The sequence below is a fragment of the Microcebus murinus genome, chromosome 27 (genome assembly GCF_040939455.1).
Source record: "Microcebus murinus isolate Inina chromosome 27, M.murinus_Inina_mat1.0, whole genome shotgun sequence".
Lineage (NCBI taxonomy): Eukaryota > Metazoa > Chordata > Mammalia > Primates > Cheirogaleidae > Microcebus > Microcebus murinus.
This window is the reverse complement of record NC_134130.1, coordinates 1,824,106-1,848,069: the sequence shown is the minus strand read 5'-3', so window position 1 is coordinate 1,848,069 and position 23,964 is coordinate 1,824,106. Positions and strand designations below refer to the sequence as shown.

Sequence of the window (23,964 nt, the reverse complement as noted above, 5' to 3'; positions counted from 1 at the left end):
TTAAAGTGTGGAGGCCGGGCGAGGTGGCTCACGCCTGTCATCCTAGCACTTTGGGAGGCCGAGGCGGGCGGATTGCTCAAGGTCAGGAGTTCGAAACCAGCCTGAGCAAGACCCCGTCTCTACCAAAAATATAAATAAATTAATTGACCAACTAAAAATATATATACAAAAAATTAGCCGGGCATGGTGGCGCATGCCTGTAGTCCCAGCTACTCGGGAGGCTGAGGCAGTAGGATCGCTGAGCCCCGGAGATTGAGGTTGCTGTGAGCCAGGCTGACGCCACGGCACTCACTCTAGCCTGAGCAACAAAGTGAGACTCTGTCTCAAAAACAAAAACAAAAAAAAAGTGTGTAATATGATGATTTCATATATGTATACACATTTTGACATAATACAATAATGGGCCGGGCACAGTGGCTCACACCTGTCATCCCAGCACTTTGGGAGGTCAAGGTGGGAGGATCGATCACGAGTTTAGGACTTCAAGACTAGCCTAGGCAACATAGCAAGATCCTGTCTCTACAAAAGCAAAGCAAAACAAAATAAAACTTTAGTCAGGCCAGGCACAGTGGTTCATGCCTGTAATCCTAACACTTTGGGAGGCCAAGGCAAAAGGACTGCATTATGTCAGGAGTTCAAGACTAACTGAAGCAAGAGAGCGACTCCGTCTCTACCAAAAATAGAAAAATTAGCTGGGGGTGATGGCATGTGCCTGTAGACCCAGCAGGATTGCTTGAGCCCAGGAGTTGGAGGTTGCAGTGAGCTATGATGATGCCTCTGCATGCTCTAGCCTGGGCAACAGTAACTAGAGCTACTGTCTCAAAAAAACAGAAAGAAAAAAAACAGACACCCCTCACCGCCCCCAAAAAAACCCTTAGCCAGGAGTAGTGGCATACACCTGTAGCCGTAGATGCTTGGGAGGGAGTTCTAGGCTGCAGTGAGCTATGATTGTGCCACTGCACTCCAGCCTGGGTGGCAAAACAAGACCCTTTCAGAAAGAAACCACTGTAAGTTAATTAACACATCCAACACCTCACACAGTTACGTGTGTGTGTGTGTGTGGTGCGACAATACTTAAGATCTACTCCCTTAGCAAATTCCAAACACACAATACAGTATTATTAAACTAAAGTCACTATGCTGTACATTAACTCCCCAGAACTTACTCATCTTATAACTAAACACCAGCATCCCCCATTTTCCACAGACCTCTATAGCAAGCAACATTTTACTATTTGTTTCTATGAGTTAAAACTGTGTTTGATTCCATACACACGAAATTATACATTTTCTGTCTACTTTATATCACTTAGCATTATGTCCTCCAATTTCATTCATATTGTCACAAGTAGAATTTCCTTTTTATGGACGAATAATATTCTATTTTCCTTATTTACCAGTCAATGGACACTTACATTGCTTCCATATCTTGGCTATTGCGATTAATGCCAGTGTACGTATCTCTTTCAGATACTCATTTCCTTTGGATGTATACTCATAGTGAGACTGCTGGATCACATGGTGATTCTAGTTTTCATCTGGTGAGGAACATCCACGCTCTTCCTTGGTATCAGCACTCCAACACCATTTCCTGAAAAGACTGTACTTCTCCCATTGAAAAGGGACCTAGCCCAATAATAATGCCATTATATACAACAGGGTTTATTTCTGGGGTCTCTATTCTATTCCATTTGTCCATATGCCTAGTCTTGATTACTGTATTTTTATAGTAACTTTTGACATCAGTATCAGCCCACTAATATTACTCATTTTCGAGATTGTTGATACTTTGAGCTCCATGAGATTCCATATATGCATGATTTTTTTGCTTTTTGTATTTGTTTTGTTTTGATTTTTGGAGACAGAGTCTCACTCTATCTCCCTCAGTATAGTGTAGTTGCGTCATCATAGCTCACAGCAACCTCAAACTCCTGGGCTCCAGTCATCCTCCCGACTCAGCCTCCCAAGTAGCTGGGAGGGACTAATTTTTCTAGTTTTAGTAGAGACAGAGTCTCACTCTTCCTCAGGCTCAGGCTGGTCCTGAACTCCTGAGCTCAAGCAATCCTCCTGCCTTGACTTCCCATAGTAGGATTACAGGCATGAGCCTCCCAGATCGGCCTGCATGGTTTCTTACAACCTAATTTCAGAATGACTTACCATTACTTCTGCTATATTCCAGTGGTTGCACACACCAATCACAGTATGGTGTGAGAGGAAGATATAAGGGCGTGAAGACCAGGAAACAAAGGGGCCAATTTGGAGATTGCCTAGCACAGAGTATTTGGCAACAGCTAAGAAAACTACATGTATAATCCAGCAATCCTACTTCTAGGAATTTGGCCTGAATGTAAACCTCCAGAAATACAAAAATACACATGCTCAAGATTACTAACTTGCAACCCTGTTGTCATCTGAATTCTGTAAATCCCTCCATGTAGTCAAGTGGCTGAATATATCAATAGCTGGTACATCCACAAATGGAGTATTATATAACAATAAAAATGGGTGAGGAAGGGATCTAGAACTTGTATGGAGTGATTTCCAAGATATACTGTAAAGTGAAAATGCAAACTGCAAATGAATATCTATAGTACAAAATCTTTTAAGAAGTGGACAAGAATAAAAAGATATACTGATCTATTATGAGTACAAGGAAAAACAGATTTATTCAGAAAATAGTAAAATTCGTTATCTCCAGGGGATGGATAGAAACAGGCCAAAGAGGACAGTAAGATGAGAACAAGGTGGAAAGGATACAGGAAGAGGAATCTATTTAGTTCTAATGTTTAAAACATACTACTGTGACTCATGCTTAATTTAAATTTAAAAAATAACAAGTATAAAGGGAAAATGCAAAATGAACATGAACTGAATTTTGTATCAAATGCATAAAAAGTAAACAATGAAAAGGGGAAAAAATAAAACCAAGAACTGACCCAAGTAACTTTTATTATATTTTCTGTGATAATAAGAAACTTACCAGTTCACATACTTTGTGTGCAGCACAATATTTTTAATTATGTGCACATTTTTATGCAACAAATCTCAAAAGGTGTTTCATTCTGCAGGACTGACACTCTGTACCCACTTAACAACTTTTTCTCCTCCCCCAGCCTCTGGCAATCCCCACTGTACTTTCTACATCCAAGTTGGAAGTTAGACACTTCACATAAGCGGAACCATGAAGTATTTATCTTTTTGCGACTGGCTTATTTCACTTACTATGATGTCCTCAAGGTAGAGCCATGTTTCTAACATATGGCAGGATTTCGTTTTTAAGGGTGAAAAAGATTTTCATTGTACTGTATACAACACATTCTCCTTACCCATTCAACTGTTGGTGGACATCTCATTTGCTTACAAGAGATAATACACCTAGCACTCTGGGAGGCCGAGGCGGGCGGATTGCTCAAGGTCAGGAGTTCAAAACCAGCCTGAGCGAGACCCCGTCTCTACCATAAAAATAGAAAGAAATTAATTGGCCAACTAATATATATATATATCAAAGTTAGCCGGGCATGGTGGTGCATGCCTGTAGTCCCAGCTACTCGGGAGGCTGAGGCAGCAGGATTGCTTAAGCCCAGGAGATTGAGGTTGCTGTGAGCCAGGCTGACGCCACGGCACTCACTCTAGCCTGGGCAACAATGTGAGACTGTCTCAAAAAAAAAAAAAAAAAAGAGATAATACAGCAATGAACGTACATACGCATCTATCTATTCAGATGCTGTTTCCAATTCCTTTGAATATATATCTAGAAATAAACTGCTGCTGACCCAAGCAACTTTTATTTTTTGAGTCAGAGTCTCACTCTGTCACCTAGGCTAGAGTGCCATGGCATCAGCCTAGCTCACAGCAACCTCAAACTCCTGGGCTCGAGCAATCCTCCTGCTTTATCCTCCCCAGTAGCTGGGACTACAGGTGTGTGTCACTATTCCTGGGTTATTTTTTCTATTTTTAGTAGTGATGGGGTCTTGCTCTTGCTCAGGTTGTTCTCAAACTCCTGACCTGAAACAATCCTCCCGCTCTGGCCTCCCTGAGTGCTAGGATTACAGGCTTGAGCCACCGTGCCTGGCCCCCAAGCAACTTTCAAACATAGCATTTTTACATTATACCCCAGGCTAAACAACTGTCAATAAAAATCAAATTCTGGTTAGTAGTGGATTTTTTTAAACAGTGGAACACAACAGTATTCTGAGACTAGGATTCAGCCAGTGCTTTTTGCATGTGATGAAAGAGAGGTACAGACATCGAAAGTTGGAAGGCTAGAAATAACCTGGTAGTGTTGCAGGAGAATTAAAAGTAGTGTCATGAAATCAAGTTTTAATATGTAAATGGTTTTAATACAAAAACATAGATATTGATGTGTGTACATAGATATACATATATCTTTTATTCCTCTTACACTCAGAGGACCTAGAAGCCAGGACACTAGTACCAAGGAACAGCTCCAGCATACAGATTGCAGCTTCTAAATAGTATTCTCCATGAAAAAGAACCACAGCTTCTTAAGCTTTCTGATTCCAAGGCTAGGGTAAGAAAACTACAAGGTGCACTGGGAACAAATTGTTGAACCAGAAAGTAATTGCATGCCTGTGAAATGAGGGTACATTTAAAAAGATTCAGAAGTTAGCTTGATGGGAACCCTACTCGATAAATCTGGGAAATTTTGCACACCAAACCAATAGTAGCTATTAAAATAACTGTAACCCATAAAATACACATGAGTGCATGCTTCTGTAAGTAAATGAATAAAGGACAAAGGAAAGCTCTTCCTTAGAAAATTCCAGTTAATAAATGTAAAATGAATTACAGAATTAGAAAACCATTCAGCAACCACCCCAGCAATAGCTATAGGCATACTACATGCCATTACATTTTGCTCTACCATGCTTTGCTAGATATCAATTTTTTTATACATATATATAAATTGAGGGTCTGTGGCAACCCTGTATTTGAGCAAGTCTATCGTACCATTTGTCTAACAGCATGTGCTCATTTCATTCATCTGCCACATTTTGTTAATTCTTACAGTATTTCAAACTTTTTCATTATTATTATATTTGTTATGGTGATATGTAATCAGTGATCTTGGATGTTCCTATTGCGATTGTTTTGTGGTACCACAAACTACACCATATAAGATGACAAAGTTAACCTATAAATACTGTTTTCACTGCTCCACCCACAGGCCGTTCCCTCATGTGTTTCCATCTCCTCCTCTGCCTCCCTTTTCCCTGAGACATGATATTGAAATTAGGCCAATTAATAATCTCACAATGGTCTCTAAGAGTTCAAGTGAAAGGAAGAGTCTCTCACTTTAAATCAAAAGCTAGGAATGATTAAGCTTAACAAGGACGGCATACTGAAAGCTGAGACAGGTGAAAGGCTGGCCTTCTTGCACCAATTACCCAAGCTATGAAGGTAAAGGAAAAGTTGTAAAGGAAATTAAAAGTCCTACTCCAATGAACACACACATGGTTACAAGGCAAAACTGCATTATTGCTGATATGCAGAAAGTATTAGTGATCTAGACAGACGATCAAACCAAGCATAGGATTCCCTTAAGCCAAAACCTAATCCAGAGCAAGTCCCTCATTCTATTTAATTCTATGAAGGCCGAGAGGTGAAGAAGGTACAGAATAGTTTGAAGCTAGCACAGGCTAGTTAATGAGGTTTAAGGAAACAAGTCACATCCATAACATAAAAGTGCAAAGTGAAGTAGTAACTGCTGGTGTAGAAGCTGCAGCAAGTTATCCAGAAGTTCAAGGTCAAGATAACTGATGGAGGTAGTCACCCTAACAAAGACGAAACAGCCTTATGTTGGAAGAACATGCTAAGGTCAGGAGTTCGAAACCAGCCTCAGCAAGAGCGAGACCCCATCTCTACTATAAATAGAAAGAAATTAATTGGCCAACTAATATATAGAGAAAAAATTAGCCGGGCATGGTGGCGTATGCCTGTAGTCCCGGCTACTCGGGAGGCTGAGGCAGGAGGATTGCTTGAGCCCAGGAGTCTGAGGTTGCTGTGAGCTAGGCTGACACCACAGCACTCTAGCCAGGGCAACAGAGTGAGACTCTGCCTCAAAAAAAAAAATAAAAAAATAAAAAAAAATTATTTTTTAAAACAATACCAACAAAAAAATCAACATTAACATGAGTTTGAAATTAGTTGATGCTAACCTTCGAAGATGACTTGGGGGGTTCAAGACTTTAGTAGAGGAAATAACATACTATTGCTGTCTTATTTTAATTGTCATACCCAACTCTGACCTTCAGCAACCACCACCCTGATCAGTCAGCAGCCATCAACATCAAGGCAACACCCAACACCAGCAAAAAGATTATGGCTCACTGAAGGCTCAGAGGATCATTAACATTTTTTAGCAATAAAATATTTTAAAATTAAGGTACATATTTTTTTAGACAGAATCTTATCACACACTTAATAGACCACAGTATAAACATAACTTACATGCGCTGAGAAACCAAAAAATTTGTGTGACTCACTTTATTGCAATATTTACTGCAATATTATATTGCAGTTGTCTGGAAACAAACCTGCAATATCTCTAAGGCATGCCTGTGATCTCAGATATTTAGTAAGACCCAAGGAAACTAGTGAAGGCTTTCCCTGTTTCCTACACTATATGGCTCTAGAGTTAGTTCTTAAATGCTGCATTGTGGTCAGATTCCAATGCCTTGAGAAAAATGAGTATTCTTAAAACAAAAAAAATGAGTATTCTTAAAACAAAACCCAGACAGATTCTAAGAGCTCTCCTATATTCCCAAAATGTATGGGGGACCTTGAGATTATGAGTTCTTTCACGTCTTAGAAGTGGATGGGGATACCTGAAGACTTTCCCACATTCTTTATACCAAGAACTCAACAGTGTGAATTCAAATATGATGATTAAGCTATGAGAAATTCCTAAAGGATTTTCTGCATTCCTTTCATTCAAAGAGTTTTTCTTCAGTGTGTGTTTTTAAGTGTTTAGTTAGTAAATAAAACCTGTTGTAGGCTTTCCCACATTCCGTACATTTATAAGGTTTCTCTCCAGTGTGAGTTATAACATGTTTCTGGAGGTGTGAAGAAGCACGGAAGGTTTTGCCACATTCCTTACATATATACGGTTTCTCTCCAGTGTGTGTTCTTATATGTTCGATAAGCTGTGAAGATGTAGCAAAGGCTTTCCCGCATTCCTTACATTCAAACGGCTTCTCTCCAGTGTGAGTTTTTATATGATTATGTAGGCTTGAGGAAACAGTGAAGGCTTTGCCACAGTCCTTACATTTATAGGGTTTGAGTCCAGTGTGAATTCGAATGTGATTTTTAAGACATGAGGAACTTCTAAAGGATTTTCCACATACCTTACATTCAAAGGGCTTCTCCTCTGTGTGAGTTTTAAAATGTTCAGTTAGCAGATAAAGCCTATTGTAGGCTTTCCCACATTCATTACATTCATAGGGCTTCTCTCCAGTGTGTGTTCGTACATGTTTAGTAAGGCCTGAGCGCCCAGTGAAAGCTCTTCCACATTCCTTACATTCATAGGGTTTCTCTCCAGTATGAATTCTTACATGTTCTACTAGGTGTGAAGATCCTGTGAAACATTTCCCACATTGCTTACATTCATAGCGTTTCTCCCCGGTGTGGGTTCGCATGTGACTATTAAGGTATGAAGAACATCGGAAAAATCTTCCACATTCCTTACATTCGTAGGGTTTTTGTACAGTACGCATTGGAAGAGACACAGTGTGGCTTGTGGAGTATGTGAAAGCCTCCCCACATGGTTCTTGGTCATAGAGTTTTTCTCCGTCGTGAGTAATCCCATGTGCCTGTAGGTATGACTGATTAACAAAAGCTTGCTCATATTCACTGCATTCAAAGGGTTTGTCTCCCAAGCACATTCCCTGGTGAACAACATCTGGTGACAGGCTGAAGGCTTTTCTACACTGACTCAACATAGAAAGTTTCTCTCCAGTAGGAGTTTTCTTATGCAGAAGAGGAGAGTTTTCTCCATTCTCATTACTGTCATAAGTGTTTCTTGTATTTTCAGTTATCATGTGTGTCTTAAGGCAAGAGTGTTCACTGAAGACATCTTCAGGCTGTTCCCAGTCACAGAGTTCCCCTCTATGGTGGCTTTCTGCCTATTGATGAAGGGATGAATGATGATTAAAGGATTTTTCATATTATTAATAGAGCCAACCCATCTGAAATCAGACACATTATGATGATGATTATCATTTTTGCGTTTTCATTACATGCATACAATTGCTACCCTATGGGTTTCTTACAAGTGGAATGAAGAAACCCTTCTGTAAGAATCTTGTGCCATCTTCTCTAACCCTGAAAAGATTCCTGTATGTTTTCAGGAAATTGTTTTTAAAATCTCATTATCTAGCTACATTATGTGGTAATTTATACTTGTACCAAGTTTTAAGATAGGATTAGGGTACCCCCACGTTCATCATATTTAGAGTATCCCTCTAGACACATTCATCCCACATGTGTGAATGTTACTTTTCTCAATTGTCTCTCATTTGTGCTCATTTTCTACAATGCAATTCCTGATCTTTTCTTGAGTGTGGTAAATAAGAAATCTCCCTTATTAATCTTACCATTTGTAGGCAATTTGATGTTTTTAACCAAAAAATATCCTGCTGGAGTTCTGACACTTTTTGGTTTAAGTTGCCATTCTGAAGTGGAAAAAAAAAAAAGATTTACAAAGTAAAATGGTAGGTTAAATTTTAAGTTAAAAATGATAAAGCTCATTTGTATTTTTCAAATTGAATGTACTAAAAAATTAAGTAAATATAGATTGCAGCAGTTTGGTCATATCTAGTATGTGCAAATCATAAGGGTCAAAATTTATTAAATTTTTTAACAATCTAGTCTATGGAATTTAAATGAGATGGTCAACAGAAACAGTATTATCAGGGAAAGAAAGCAGTAACAATCTGGACAATAAGCATACATTAAAATCGTAAACTAAAAGAACAAAAGAGGTCTTTTGTGCAATTATAGGAAAGTCTGGGATAAATGAAAAATTAACGAATATGGGAAGGTGAAGATAGCCCAAAACTTCTGAGCCCAAGGGCCACATGTTCTGTGACAAAGTACGTCTTAAGAAAGTTCCTTTGTGTGTTACACTTCCCAACATATTGAACTTCTCATTGCCCAGGGATGATCTCCACAAACACTTACTTACCTTGGAGAACTTCTCTTGGTTAATGTGCTCAATTGCTCTTCCTCCAACCAAGAGATCAGGCTGGGTTTGAACAGCTGATATCATGTATGGAGAGAAAGATACATCAATGGAAGTGGCTCATTCATGATATGACAAAGCTATCCATGAAATAGGAATTACATTTCTAAGAAAAGCAGTTAAATTATTTCGAAGGATCTCAAATTGCATGTATCTCATTTTTCTGTGCCCCAAAGAAACTGGTTATCTCTGACTCCAGACACCCACCATTCAGGCTTAAATACACATGTAAAAACCATTAAAATATTGATTCAAATATGAAATAACCTAAGTGCAAAAAGAGATCTTTATTTTCATGAAAAACCTACTATACCCTCTGTGGTTCTCAATTCAGGAGTGAATCAGACTTATCTAGAGGGCTTATTAAAATGCAAACGGGACTCAAACAGATTTTCTGATTCATTATGTCAAGGGTGGAGTATGCGAATGTACATTTCTAATGGAATGACAATGGTGCTATTGATCCTTGGAGCAGAGTTTGAAAACTAGCACACTAGAGTAAAACTATGAGTGCAGTCACTACGTCTGTTATTTTCGACTGTTTTCAGATTTCACGTCACTAACCCTGGAACACAGTACATATGTGTATGGGTTCCATAGGAGGATACAAGGAATGACGATCTTATCTACTGAGGCCAGGGTTCTTATACTTCTCCAGCATCATGTCTCTGTATAGAATTTTCTGAGTTTGATTCAATAAAATCTACTCTTTTTGGATGAACTCTACAACCACATTGTCAAAGGTCACCAAATCCTAAATCATCACACACATGCTGGTTTGAGTGTGGCCACATCATCAACGTTCTCTGACAATGAGGAAGAGGAACCCAATAGTTATATAGGGCTGTTAGGGCTCCCACTGTCTACCCTAGGGTTCAGTGCTCCTAGGAACTTTTCTCTATCTGCACTCACTGCTGATCTCCACCAGTCACATGGCCTACACAGCAGCTCTAACACATGAACTTAACCTCACCACAACTAGACTAGTGGCTCTTCTCATCTTATTTCCCTCTACTGCAGCACACTCCTGAGCATATTACAAACGTGATAAACTAATGTATCAATAAATTCCTTAAAAAAAGGAAAGACACCTTCCTCTTCCTTACCATGCATCCAAGCACTCTGCAAAATAAGAAACATGCACTTGGCACCATGAGGGTCAAATTAACAAGCAATTACTGAAATATTAAGATGATTTTGAAGGTAATACCTAACCAATATACAGCCTTCACTCCATCGTAAATTCAACGGGGACTCAAAGTCCTTGAGGCTTCATTTGCTTTAAGAAGCTCTGGAGGCACATCCATCTAGAAAGAAATGTGTCTACCGAGTGGATGCAAAACGTATCATTTTTAATAAGAATACACTTTCAGCATACCTGATATCAACTTATCAGTCAGCCATCATCCTTGTGGTCTATATCTTTTCTTTGTGAAGGCAGATTAGGACCCTAGGAAGATGACCTCCTGGAAAAGAGAGAAGGCATGAGAACCCAGAGATGACTTTTCACATTCACATATTTGGAAGTCACTCCATCCTAGTATGAAATTCCCAGGCAATCCTGCACAATACGGAATACACACACATGAACAACCGACTGCCATATAACGGCAGAGCAGTCTGTCTCACCTAACGTCAGAGACAGGAATGGTGAGCCATACTGCCCATGAGGAAAAGGGCAACAATCTCAATTTAAAGGCAAGGAAACGTAAGTCCTAAGAAATATGACTCTTTATTCATGCAAGGTGATGATCCTTATCAAGGAGATTGGGCAGCACCTCTTCCTAAAGCATACATTCCCAGTGGCTGACTTACAAAACAGCAATCTCTGGCCCACTCCACCATCTCTGAAACAAACCAGGAGCATGACTGCTCAGGCCCAGACTCATGGGACTCCATTATATAAAAGGGACCAGAGTCTCTTAAAAAAGAACGACAGAACTTACCGTGGGACAAAAATCACTGGCTGCCATCCTACACAGCTGACAGTGAACCCTCCTTTCCTTAATGCCAAGACAACTTCAGGGCAACTTATGAATTCCTCTTGATACAGGGATATCTACCGTCTTATTTCATATTAATCACTGATCAACAAGCATCAAACACCATACGTTAGCATTGTCTCTACAGATGATGTACGTGATAGCTATTAAAAGCAGGGTACTCCATGAATATTGGTAATTATCAATGACCATTTACTAAAGAACAGTATATGTCAGACATCTCAGTAGGAGCTTTACGTGTATATGCTCACTTAATTATCATAACAACCATTCACAATAGATATTATCCCTATTTAATAGCTAACTCCCACCCCCTACACACACACACACACACACACACATACACACCCTGCCAATTCAGACAACACTAATAGATCCAACATCAGCCACTTAGGAAATGGTGAACCAGAACTTGTATGCAGGTTAATTTGCTCAAAAGTCTGAACTCTTGGCTGGGCACAGTGACTCCAACTATATTCCTAACACTCTGGGAGGCCAAGGTGGGAAGATTGCTTGAGGTGAGGAGCTCAAGACCAGCCTGAACAAGAGCAAGAGGCCATCTCTACAAAAAACAGAAAAACTAGCTGAGCACTGTGGTGCACATATCTAGTCCCAGCTACTCAGGAGGCTGAGGCAGGAGGATCACTTGAACCCAAGAGTTTGAGGTTTCAGTGAGCTATGATGACACTACTGCACTCTAGCCCCAGGTGAAAAAGAGACTTATGTCAAAAAATAAAAAGTTTGAATTCCTAAGCTTGCTATTATGCCCAAACATGACCAAAAATAGGTCTAGAGGCTGAGCGATAGGATCCCTTGTGCTCAGGACTTTGACACCAGCCTGAGCAAACGTGAGACTCCATCTTTCTACTAAAAAGAGAAAAATTAGCCGGGCATTGTGGCATGCGCCTATAGTCCCAGCTACTCGGGAGGCTGAGGCAGGAGGATTGCTTGAGCCTAAGAGTCTGAGGCTGTGGTGAGTTAGGCTGACACCATGGCACTCTACTCAGGGCAACAGAGTGAGACACTATCTGAAGGGGAGGGGAGGGGAGGGGAGGGGAGGGGAGGGGAGGGGAGAGGAGAGGAGAGGAGAGGGAAGGAAAAGGAAAAGGAAAAGGAAAAGGAAAAGGAAAAGAAACATAGAAGTTAAACTACATGCTAGACCAAACAGGCCTGACACTTACAGAACATTTTACCCAACTGCTACAGAATACTTTTTACCAGCACATAAAGCGTTCACCATATCTTAGTCCATAAAACAAGTCACAACAAATACAAAAGAGTAAAAATCACATCAGGTATCTTTTCTGAGCACAATAGAATAAAATAAGAAATCAGAAACAAGAATAACCCATCTTGGAAACTACACAAAAACAAATGGAAATTAAACAACATGCTCCCGAATAACCAATGGGTCAATGAGAAAACTACGAAGGAAATTTAAAAATTTCTTGAAGAAATGAAAATAGAAATTCAACATACCAAAAATAACCTAATGATGCACCTCAAGGATCTTGAAAAGCAAGAACAAAGCAAACCCAAAATTAGTAGAAGAAATATTAATTTCATAAATTCAAATTTTTTAACTCATAAGTCACTGGAACCAAGTGCAGTGGCTCACGCCTGTAATCCTAGCACTCTTGGGGGAGGCTGAGGCGGGAGGATAGCTCAAGGTCAGGAATTCGAAACCAGCCTGAGTGACAGCCATGCAGTACACTGAGCTCCACAGAGACAGCGCTGGGGCAAGTAAGAGCCGGACAGGCACTGGGTGACTCTGTGCCTCGCTGAGGGAAAATACTAAACATAGACAAAGAAGATCCTAAGAAGCCAAGAGGCAAAATGTCATCATATGCATTCTCTGTGCAAACTTGCCAGGAGGAGCACAAGAAGCACCCAGATGCTTCAGTCAACTTCTCAGAGTTTCCTGAGAAGTGCTCAGAGAGGTGGAAGACCTTGTCTGCTAAAGAGAAAGGAAAGTTTGAAGACATGGCAAAGGCAGACATGGCCCGTTATGAAAGAGAAATGAAAACCTATATCCCTCCTAAAGGGGAAAGAAAAAAAAAGTTCAAGGATCCCAATGCACCCAAGAGGCCTCCTTCGGCCTTTTTCTTGTTCTGTTCTGAGTATCGCCCTAAAATCAAAGAACATCCTGGCCTTTCCATTGGTGATGTTGCAAAGAAACTAGGAGAGATGTGGAATAATACTGCTGCAGATGACAAGCAGCCTTATAAAAAGAAGGCTGCAAGCTGAAGGGAAAGTACGAAAACCATACTGCTGCATGCCGAGCTGAAGGAAAGCCTGATGTAGCAAAAAAGGGAGTCGTCAAGGCTGATAAAAGCAAGAAAAAGAAGGAAGATGAAGAAGATGATGATGATGATGAATAAGTTGGTTCTAGTGCAGTTTTTTTTTCTTGTCTATAAAGCATTTAACCCCCCTGTACACAACTCACTCCTTTTAAAGAAAAAAATTGAAATGTAAAGCTGTGTAAGATTTGTTTTTAAACTGTACAGTATCTTTTTTTGTATAGTTAACACACTACCGAATGTGTCTTTAGCTGGCCCTGTCCTGGTGGTATTTTCAATAGCCACTAACCTTGCCTGGTACAGTATGGAGGTTATAAATTGGCATGGATATTTAAAGCAGGTTCTTATTGGTGCACAGCACAAATTAGTTATATATGGGGATGGTAGTTTTTTCATCTTCAGTTGTCTCTGATGCAGCTTATACGAAATAATTGTTGTTCTATTAACTGAATACCCCTCTGTAATTGCAAAAAAAAAAAAAAAAAAAAAGGAAACCAGCCTAAGCAAGAGTGAGACCCTGTCTCTACTAAAAATAGAAAGAAATTAATTGGCCAACTAAAAATACATAGAAAAAATTAGCCCCGTATGGTGGCACATGCCTGTAGTTCCAGCTACTCACCAGGCTGAGGCTGAAGGATTGCTTTAACGAGCCCAGGAGTTTGAGGTTGCTGTGAGCTAGGCTGACGCCACGACACTCTAGCCCAAGACAACAGAATAAGACTCAAAACAAAACAAACAAAAATAAATAAATAACTAAATTAAGACTAGGCCAAGCACATGGCTCACACTCGTAAGCCCAGCACTTTGTGAGTCTGAGACAGGAGGACTGCTTGAGCTCAAGAATTCCATCTCAATCTGAGCAATATAGCAAAACCCCATTTGTACAAATAGAGAAATTACCCAGGCATGGTGGCATTTACCTTCAATCCCAGCTACTCAGGTGGCGAGCCAGGAGGATTGCTTGAGCCCAGGAGTTTGACGTTGCAGTAAGCTGTGACAATGCCACTGCACTCTAGCCCAGGCAAAAGAGTCAGACCGTCTCCAAAAAAACCCAACCAAACAAAATTCCCACAGAATTAAAAAAAAAAAAATAGAAGATGAATGAAATGAAAAAGTTGGCTTTTTAAAAAGATAAAAATCAACAAATCTTTAGCTAGACTAAAAAAAGAAAAAAGACCCAAAGAAAAGAAATCAGAATGAAAACGGAAATGTTTATAACAAGAAAGACCACAGAATAAAGACAGTAAAACCACATAAAGAAAACTCATTAGAGACTATTATGACCACATGCCAACGAATTGGAGAACCTAGAAGAAATGGATAAATTTTTGGACACATACAGCATACAAGATTGAACCATGAAAAGAAAACTTCAACAAACCAGTAACAAGTAATAAGACTGAATACATAATAAAGTAGCCCATTAAAGTAAAGCCCAGGACCTGAGGCTTCACTGCTAAATTCTACTGAACATTGGAAAAATTATTACCAATTCTATTTAAACTTTACAAAAATTGATGAGCCAAGAATACTTCCAAACTCTTTCTATGAGGCCAGTATCACCCTGATACTAAAACCAGACATGGGTACAACAAAAAAAAACAGAACTACGGGCCAACATCACTGATGAACACAGACACAAAAATCCTCAACAAAATACTAACAAAATGAATTCAACAACACATTAAAAAGATCATCCACCATGATCTAGTGGAATTCATCTCAGGGATGCAAGGACGGTTCACACACAAATCAATAAACATGATACATCACTTAAGAGAATCAAGAACAAAAATAAATGATCATTTTAATAGATGCTGAAAAAGCATTCAATAAAATGCAACATCCCTTTGTGGTAAAAACTCTCGAAAAACTGGGTATAGAAGGAAAATACTACAAAAAAAAAAGGCCGTGGGGGATGTCAGATGGATGACAAACCCACAGCCAACATTATACTAAGCAGGAAAAAATTGAAAGCCTTTCCTTTAAGATCTAGAACAAGACAAGAATGCCCATTTTCATCACTTTTATTCAACATAATACTGGAAATTCTGGCCAGAGCACTTAGGCAATAAAAAGAAATAAAGGGCATCCAAATTGAAAGGGAAGAAGTCAAATTAGCCTTGTTTGCAAATGACATGAACTTATATTTAGGAAAACCTAAAGCCTCCACCAAAACAACTGTTAGAACTGGTAAAGGAATCCAGTAAAGTTGCAGGACACAAAGTCAACATACAAAAATTGGTAGCATTTATACACACCAATAGCAAATAATCTGAAAAAAGAAATCTCAAGAAAGCAACCACATTTATAACAGCTACAACAAATATAAAATACCCAGGAATCAATTTAACCATGGATGTGAAAAATCTATACAAGGAAAACTATAAAATAGTGAAGAAAGAAATTGAAGAGAACACAAAAATGGGGAAAGCTATTTCACAGTTATGGAAGAATTAATATTCTCTACCAAAAAACCATTAGCATTCAACAGAAATAGACAAAATAATCCTAAAATTTTTTTTTTTAGAGACAGAGTCTCACTTTTTTGCCCAGGCTAGAGTGAGTGCCGTGGCATCAGCCTAGCTGACAGCAACCTCAATCTCCTGGGCTCAAGCAATCCTACTGCCTCAGACTCCCGAGTAGCTGGGACTACAGGCATGCGCCACCATGCCCGGCTAATTTTTTTTTTCGTATGTATATTGTTGGCCAATTAATTTCTTTATATTCTTTTTTTTTAGTAGAGATGGGGTCTCGCTCTTGCTCAGGCTGGTTTCAAACTCCTAACCTTGAGAAATCCACCCACCTCGGCCTCCCAGAGTGCTAGGATTACAGGCGTGAGGCCCTAAAATTTTTATCTAACCAAAAAGAACAAAGCAGTCCTGAGCAAATCCTGTCATATGCAGCAACATGGATGGAACTCGAGACCATTATGTTAAGTGCAATAAGCCAAGCACATAAAGACAAATATCACGTTTTCACTTATATGAAAGGAGTTTAAAAAGTGGATCTCATGAAAACAGAGAGGGATGAAGAGAGGTTTATTAATGGTTACAAACACAGTTTGGCAGAATAAATAAGAACTGGTGTTCAAAAGATCAGCAGGATGACTACAGTTGACATTAACTTATTGTACGTTTCCAAACAAGTAGAAGAGAATATTTCAAACGTTGCTAGCATAAAGAAAAGACAAATATTTAAGGTGATGGATATCCTAATTATGCTGATTTGATTACATGAATGTATCAAATTATCACATGTACTCTTAGAAGCATGTATCAGTAAAAAAATTAAGGCCAGGTGCAGTGGCTCAGCCTGTACTCCTAAGACTATGGGAAGCTGAGGTGGGAGGATCGCTTGAGGTCAAGAGTTCAAGACCAGCTTGAGCAAGAGTGAAACCCCATCTCTACTAAAAATAGAAAATTAGCCAAGCATGGTGGCTCATGCTTGTAGTCCCAGCTATTCAGTAGGCTGAGGCAGGAAGATCCCTTGAGCCCAGGAGTTTGAGATTGCTGACATCACAGCACTCGTCAAGTTAACAGAGTGAAACTCTTGTCTCAAAAAATATATATATATAAAGTAGAGGGTGGGAGATTCAGGAGCCAGTTTCTGTGGGTTCAGTTGTCTGGATCATATAAAGATATTCCCCTCCAAGATGTCACTCCAAGTTACTGCACTTCACACCATCTACCACCAGAAAAGAGGCACAACACTCCATAAACCTTTTGAATTTTGGAGGTGACAAATACAACATTTGAATGTGCTTTAATGCTCCATACAGTCACCTGTAAGGCTTCTAATTTCAATGGATTGGAGCAAGTTCAGGCTGTAGTACAAGCTTCTCAAGCACTTGATCTACCTTAATCAGCAGACCCAATGATATTCAAAGTGTCCATGGTCAATAGGATGCTGCTGGAAGCTTCTGGCAAGCACCAATAGGAGAGAGCACAGCCCTCTGGTATTTTAAAGAAAATGTATGCCCTCTTCTGCAGGTAACTGTTTTTCTTTTGAGTAACAGGTTGTGGCTTGCCATCAGTAGTGACTAAGGCAGTGAAATCAACATGAAGTGACTAAGGCAGAGCTAAGTTGAGATCTTATAGCCCCAAAAGCATAAAATACTATATCAGCCCTTATCAATGTTTGCCAACTTCTCCGATGGACCCAATTACAAGTTTACAGGCAATAGCACGAATAAAGGAATATTTAAACACACCATGAGAATACAATCAGAAATATCTGATTGTGTGATTCTCTAAGAAAAGGTGTGACTCTTCAAAAGTCAATGTGACAATAGACAATAGACAAAAGTCAATAGACAATAATGACTATTCTAGGTGAAAAAAAAAAGACATAAACAATTGCAATGCATAAAACTTGAATGGACCTTTGATCCCAAAACACCCAACAATGTATGTTGGAAAAACGTGGAGAATTTCAGTTATTACCCAAAGCAGACATTAGATGACACTACTGTTTTTAATTTTCTTAGGTGAAATACTAGTAGTGTGGTTTTATTAGGTCAAATATCTTTGTAAGATGCATTACCAGGTACTTAAAGATCAAGTATCACGTGTGCAATTTATGTTCAACCTACACTCAAATAATAGTTCTCCATAAAACGTATTTGTCTATCTGAGGAGCAAACAAGCACAATGCTAAAAATCTACTATAATGGGTATTCCTTATACTGAATGTTCAAATTTTCCTTAAGTTCAGATTTTTAGTGCAAGCATACTGTTAGTAATGAATTCGATTACTCTAGTAATAAAGCCTCCATCCTTTCTTCCTGGAGGCCCCCATTTTTAAGTTCTGTGGGAACGTACAAGCCTAAAAAGTTCAGGTGAAGAGAACAGCTGAGGCTGGGAGCAGTAGCTCACGCCTGTAATCCTAGCACTCTGGAAGGCCGAGGCGGGAGGATTGCTCGAGGTCAGGAGTTCAAAACCAGCCTGAGCAAGAGCAAGACCCCCGTCTCTACTATAAACAGAAAGAAATTAATTGGCCAACTAATATATAGAGAAAAAAATTAGCCGGGCATGGTGGCGCATGCCTGTAGTCCCAGCTACTTGGAAGGCTGAGGCAGAGGATCGCTTGAGCCCAGGAGATTGAGGTTGCTGTGAGCTAGGCTGTCGCCATGGCACTCACTCTAGCCTGGGAAACAAAGCGAGACTCTGTCTCAAAACAAACAAACAAAAAAAAACAGCTGAGTATCCCTGCTTGTGTTTAATGGAAAGGCTTGTAGTCTGCATGTTTATATTTATATACAAAAACAGGAGCACCCTACACAACTAAGAATCTATATTATTTTTCTACCCGATAATACATCAAAAATAAATAAAGGACGCCAAGACAACGCCAAATTCTGAGATGAAACACTCTTTAACAAAGACATAGAAGCAGAAACCCCCACACCGAACCAACTTTCTACCAAGTACTCACCGGGAACACGCTAGAATCGCCAAGTTCCTGAGGCGGGGGGACAGACTCAGTGTCCACCGGACTCGAACGGCGGAAATTCTTTTCCTTTTGGGGGGGAAAAAATTCACAAACGTTGTTTTGGACGCTTTGGAAGAGGAAAGCAAAGCGGATGAAAACATCGCACGGACGCGGGATCACAGCAGTTCCCGGCCCAGCTCCCTCCCCGCAGCGACCGGGGCTCCAGCGGCCCGGAACTGGCCGCGCCAGGAGCGCCGGCTGCCCGGCGGACGCGAGCGGAGCGGCTCAGGCGTCTCCAGCGGCTCCTCGGCAGCCTCGCCCAAGCCGACAAGTCATGCCGCCTCGCGACCTCCCGGCCCCCCGCGCGAACGCGCCGGACTCACCTGAACCAGAGCTCACCGCGCCACTATAAAAGCGAAATGGCACAGCACGCGCCGGGCCAGCGCCGGAAAAGATGGCGGCGCGTCGTGACGTCACTTCCGCCGACTGCCGCGGGCCGGGCGGGGCTTCCGGGCTCGAGTGTCAATCCCGCAGGATCTGGCGGAATAGCGAAAGGCTAGTTTCCTCCAAGGTAGGTGCCAAGGGGGAGCCTCCGGTTGCCTCGGTCAGGGGCCCGGAAACAGGCGCGATGACAAAGGGGGGTTAGGATCACGCCTCCGGGCGGGGCCCGCACGCGGCCGCAGGCTTGGAGGTGGGGCCAGGCACAGCCCGCGGTCGGGATCGCCCGACTGACTGGAAGGGCCAGTTTTGGGGTGGGGGTACACTCCGGGGGAAGCTAATAAAAAGCTTCTCCGTGTCTCCCTGCACCCTCCGAGTTCTTAGACCTGGTTTTGTTTTTTGTTTTTTGTTTTTTAAGAGACAGAGTCTCTGCGGGGCGCGGTGGCTCACGCCTGTAATCCTAGCACTCTGGGAGGCCGAGGCGGGAGTATGGCTCGAGCTCAGGAGTTCGAAACCAGCCTGAGCGAGAGCAAGACCCCGTCTCTACTAAAAATTAAAATAGAAAGAAATTAATTGGCCAACTTAAAAAAAAATTGTATGTATATAAATGAGCCGGGCATGGTGGCGCATGCCTGTAGTCCCAACTACTCGGGGAGTTGAGGCTGGAGGATTGCCTGAGCCCAGGAGTTTGAGGTTGCTGTGAGCTAGGCTGATGTCACGGCACTCTAGCCCAGGGAACAGAGTGAGACTCTGTCTCAAAAAAAAAAAAAATAGACAACAGTAAGATATATATCTGTTCATTTTGAATACAAGGAAACAGGATTATTCAGAAAATAATAAAATTCAGAATCTATAGGGGATGGATGAACAGCATGGTGGAATGAAAACAGGGAGGAAAAGATATAGAACACATCATTGTGTTTAGTTCTAATGTTTAACACCACATTATTTTTTTATAATCAATAAATATAAAGGGACAACCTAAAATGGAATATGAAAATATCTCTACTGAATAAGTTGACTGTGTTTCCAAGCTGAGAGAGAAGACTGCATCTAGAATGAGTCACATGTTTAATGGCCATTTTCTGTGATGGCAAAAATTCTAATCTTCTATATAGAACTTAAAAGAGAAAATGTATATCCCTAGACATTTTCACGAATCAGAGAATAAACATAAATAAATTAAATTTCCCACTCTAAAAAGAAAAAGGAAGAAAAAATAGCTAAGTAAACCAATATAAAAAAGTTACAAAGGAATTATCCTATTTTTAAAAAGCACTAAGCTTGTTTCCCTTGAATAACTGGACAGATGGTGGTGCTCACCTGTAATCCCAGATACTAGGCAGGCTGAGGTAGGAGGTTCACTTGAGTCCAGGAGTTTGAGTCCAGCCTGGACAATATAGTGAGACCCCCATCTCTATTATTAATATTTTTTTAAAAAATCACTAAGCCCATTTTTACATAGGAAATATATGAAACTTTCAAGATCCAGATGGCCCTAATTCTCCATAAATCTTTTCAGTGTACTGAAAATGAAGCAAATTTTACTTAACTCTTTTATGATGCAAGTACAAGATTGATATATAAACTGATAAAGACAGCACAATTAGGCCAGGTGCAGTGGCTCACACCTGTAATCCTAGCACTCTGGGAGGCCGAGGCAGGTGGATTACTAGAGGTCAGGAGTTCAAAACCAGCCTGAGGAAGAGCAAGACCCTGTCTCTACTATAAATAGAAAGAAATTAATTGGCCAACTAAATATATATATATATATATATATATATATATATATATATATATAAAATAGCCGGGCATGGTGGTGCATGCCTGTAGTCCCAGCTACTCAGGAGGCTGAGGCAGGAGGATCACTTGAGCCCAGGAGTTTGAGGTTGCTGTGAGCTAAGCTCACGCCCAGGCACTCTAACCCGGTAAACAAAAGTGAAACTCTGTCTCAAAAAAAGAAAAAACATGAGTGGGCTTAGTTTTGGAAGCTCTTCTGATGCATCATGAAGAATCACTGTTTAACAGCTTGTATGCCAAGGGGTATATGTATCAGTTGGCCTTTATTGTGTAACAAACAACCTCAAGACTTAGTAGCTGAAAACAGCAGGCTTTACTTAGGAGACATCTGTTGAGGATGGACTTGCATGCCTCAGTTCTTCTGATTTCTACTGGTCAGAGCAAGTCAAAAGAAAAGTTTGCAAAGGAAAGGAAAACAGGCTACACCTTCAGACAGAAGTAACTTCAAAGGATTTGTGGCCATTTGTAATCTATCACAGGATATCATTGGGCCTAACTGTGTCAAGGCGCCTATTCTCTTTGCCACCAGATCTGTTTAGTGACTTGAGTGACAATACACTTATTCCTGGGTATTTGGAAGTATGATGCTCTGGAGGACTATAATGGGAATTCCATTTAAATGGCCTAGAACACTGAGTTGAAAAGGAAAGTTATTAATGAACAATTAAATTTAGAAATTTAATTTGTTTCAGGGTAGTGAGTACAATAAAAGTAATAGATTGTATAAATCTCAAACATTAAAAATAAAATAATTTAAATGAAAAATATGATCAATACAAAGAGAAGAGACCATAATAAGACAAATATAGAAAAAAATAAGATGCTAGAAATTAATCCAATTCATTACTAATTACATTTTATGTAACAGACTAAATGCTCAAGGTAAAAGAAAAGGATTGTTAGTTGGTTCTCCAGCGTGATTTTTCAAATATCCCAACTTTTTAAATATCTCAGTTAAAGTAGGTATTAAAAGACACAACTAAAAAGGATACACAAAGACTAAGAAATAAAGGAAAATCAAGCTGATGGAGCCTGATAAATACCTAACAGAACTAATGGAATAGAAAACATACTAAAAATAGTGTAGATTTTTTCAAGCCAAAGACTCTTTGAAAGAAATCACAAAACAGTATACTTTCTGCCAAGACTAACACAAGAAAAGGGAAAGAATGCACAAAGAAATCTTTATAGAATGCAAAAGGAAACCTTTATTCCCCATAAATACTTTCAGAGTATTGAAAATGAAGCAAATCGTTCTAAATCGTGCTAAACCATTTTATGATACAAGATTGATCTATAAACTGATAAAGACAGCACAATCATTAAAAACTGCAGAATCAAATCATATCCAAAAGAAATTTAACTATATAACCAACAAATATTAAAAATGTAATGTTGGCCGGGCTTGGTGGCTCACGCCTATAATCCCAGCACTCTGGGAGGCCGAGGCGGGTGGATTGCTTGAGGTCAGGAGTTTGAAACCAGCCTGAGCAAGAGTGAGACAACGTCTCTACTATAAACAGAAAGAAATTAATTGGCCAACTAATATGTATAGAAAATTAGCCTGGAATGGTGGCGCATGCCTGTAGTCCCAGCTACTCGGGAGGCTGAGGCAGGAGGATCGCTTGAACCCAGGAGATTGAGGTTGCTGTGAGCTAGGCTGACAACACGGCACTCACTCTAGCCTGGGCAACAAAGTGAGACTCTGTCTCAAAAAAAAAAAAAAAAAATGCAATGCTAAGGAAACTTTATTTATCCTATAATCATAAAAATATCAAATCAGCTTTAAATCCACAGGAATCAGCTTTTATCCACAGGAAAAAAGTAATTAAAACAGCAATAATGATTATTCTAGATCCAGATTATTTAACTAGTAAAATTTACTCTTCATAAAAGGTCCCATTTAAATTACCAGTTATTCCAGCATCATTTATTAAATATGCATCCTTTGCTCCATAGAAATGCAATGAAATTATCACAGTGTGGGGGGCTTTCCAGGCTACTATGTTCCACAGGTTTATTTGTCTATCTGTGTACAATGTAACACTATATTAACTACTTTAATAAATTTTGGTATTTATTAGGTTTTTTTAATTTTTTTTTTTTTGAGACAGAGTCTAGCTTTGTTGCCCAGACTAGAGTGAGTGCCATGGCATCAGCCTAGCTCAAAGCAACCTCAAACTTCTGGGCTCAAGCAATCCTGCTGCCTCAGCCTCCTGAGTAGCTGGGACTACAGGCATGTGCCACCATGCCAGCTAATTTTTTCTAGATATAATAGTTGGCCAATTAATTTCTTTCTATTTATAGCAGAGACAGGGTCTCGCTCTTGCTCAGGCTGGTTTCGAACTCCTGACCTCGAGCAATCTGCCCGCCTCAGCCTCCCAGAGTGCTAGGATTACAGGCGTGAGCCACCGTGTCCGGCCTAAATTTGGGTATTTATTAGGGAAAGTTTTCCCACATTGTTCATCAGGCGTGTCTTGATCATTGGCTATTGTTCTTTTCATATACTTTTTAGAAACATTTCGAGTCTGCAAGAAAACCTAGGATTGCATTGAATCTATAGCTCAATTTGCAGAGAATGACATCTTGATAGTTTTCCAACACCGTGGTGTATTTGCATTTATTTAGTTCACTTGTTTTAATGTTGTTCCTTAAAGTTTTTCTCAAAGAGGGCTTACACATTTTTGGTTAGATTTATTATAAGTACTTACAAAAATTGTTATTTTAT

The 23,964-nt window shown here is 40.0% G+C and overlaps 1 protein-coding gene and 1 pseudogene across 1 annotated transcript; one reads left to right on the top strand and one right to left on the bottom strand.

Annotated features, from left to right (window-relative positions):
- Positions 1 to 2,932: 2,932 nt before the first annotated feature.
- ZNF121 (zinc finger protein 121) lies at positions 2,933 to 19,484 on the bottom strand. The gene is made up of 6 exons (XM_075998276.1): positions 19,382 to 19,484; positions 19,002 to 19,085; positions 10,641 to 10,728; positions 9,206 to 9,279; positions 8,616 to 8,693; positions 2,933 to 8,144 (listed from the first exon to the last, which is right to left on the bottom strand). Exons 5-6 carry the CDS (start codon positions 8,616 to 8,618, stop codon positions 6,951 to 6,953), a joined length of 1,197 nt encoding a protein of 398 aa, XP_075854391.1. The 5' UTR covers positions 8,619 to 8,693; positions 9,206 to 9,279; positions 10,641 to 10,728; positions 19,002 to 19,085; positions 19,382 to 19,484; the 3' UTR covers positions 2,933 to 6,950.
- LOC142864878 (high mobility group protein B1 pseudogene) lies at positions 12,969 to 13,769 on the top strand (annotated as a pseudogene).
- Positions 19,485 to 23,964: the final 4,480 nt, after the last annotated feature.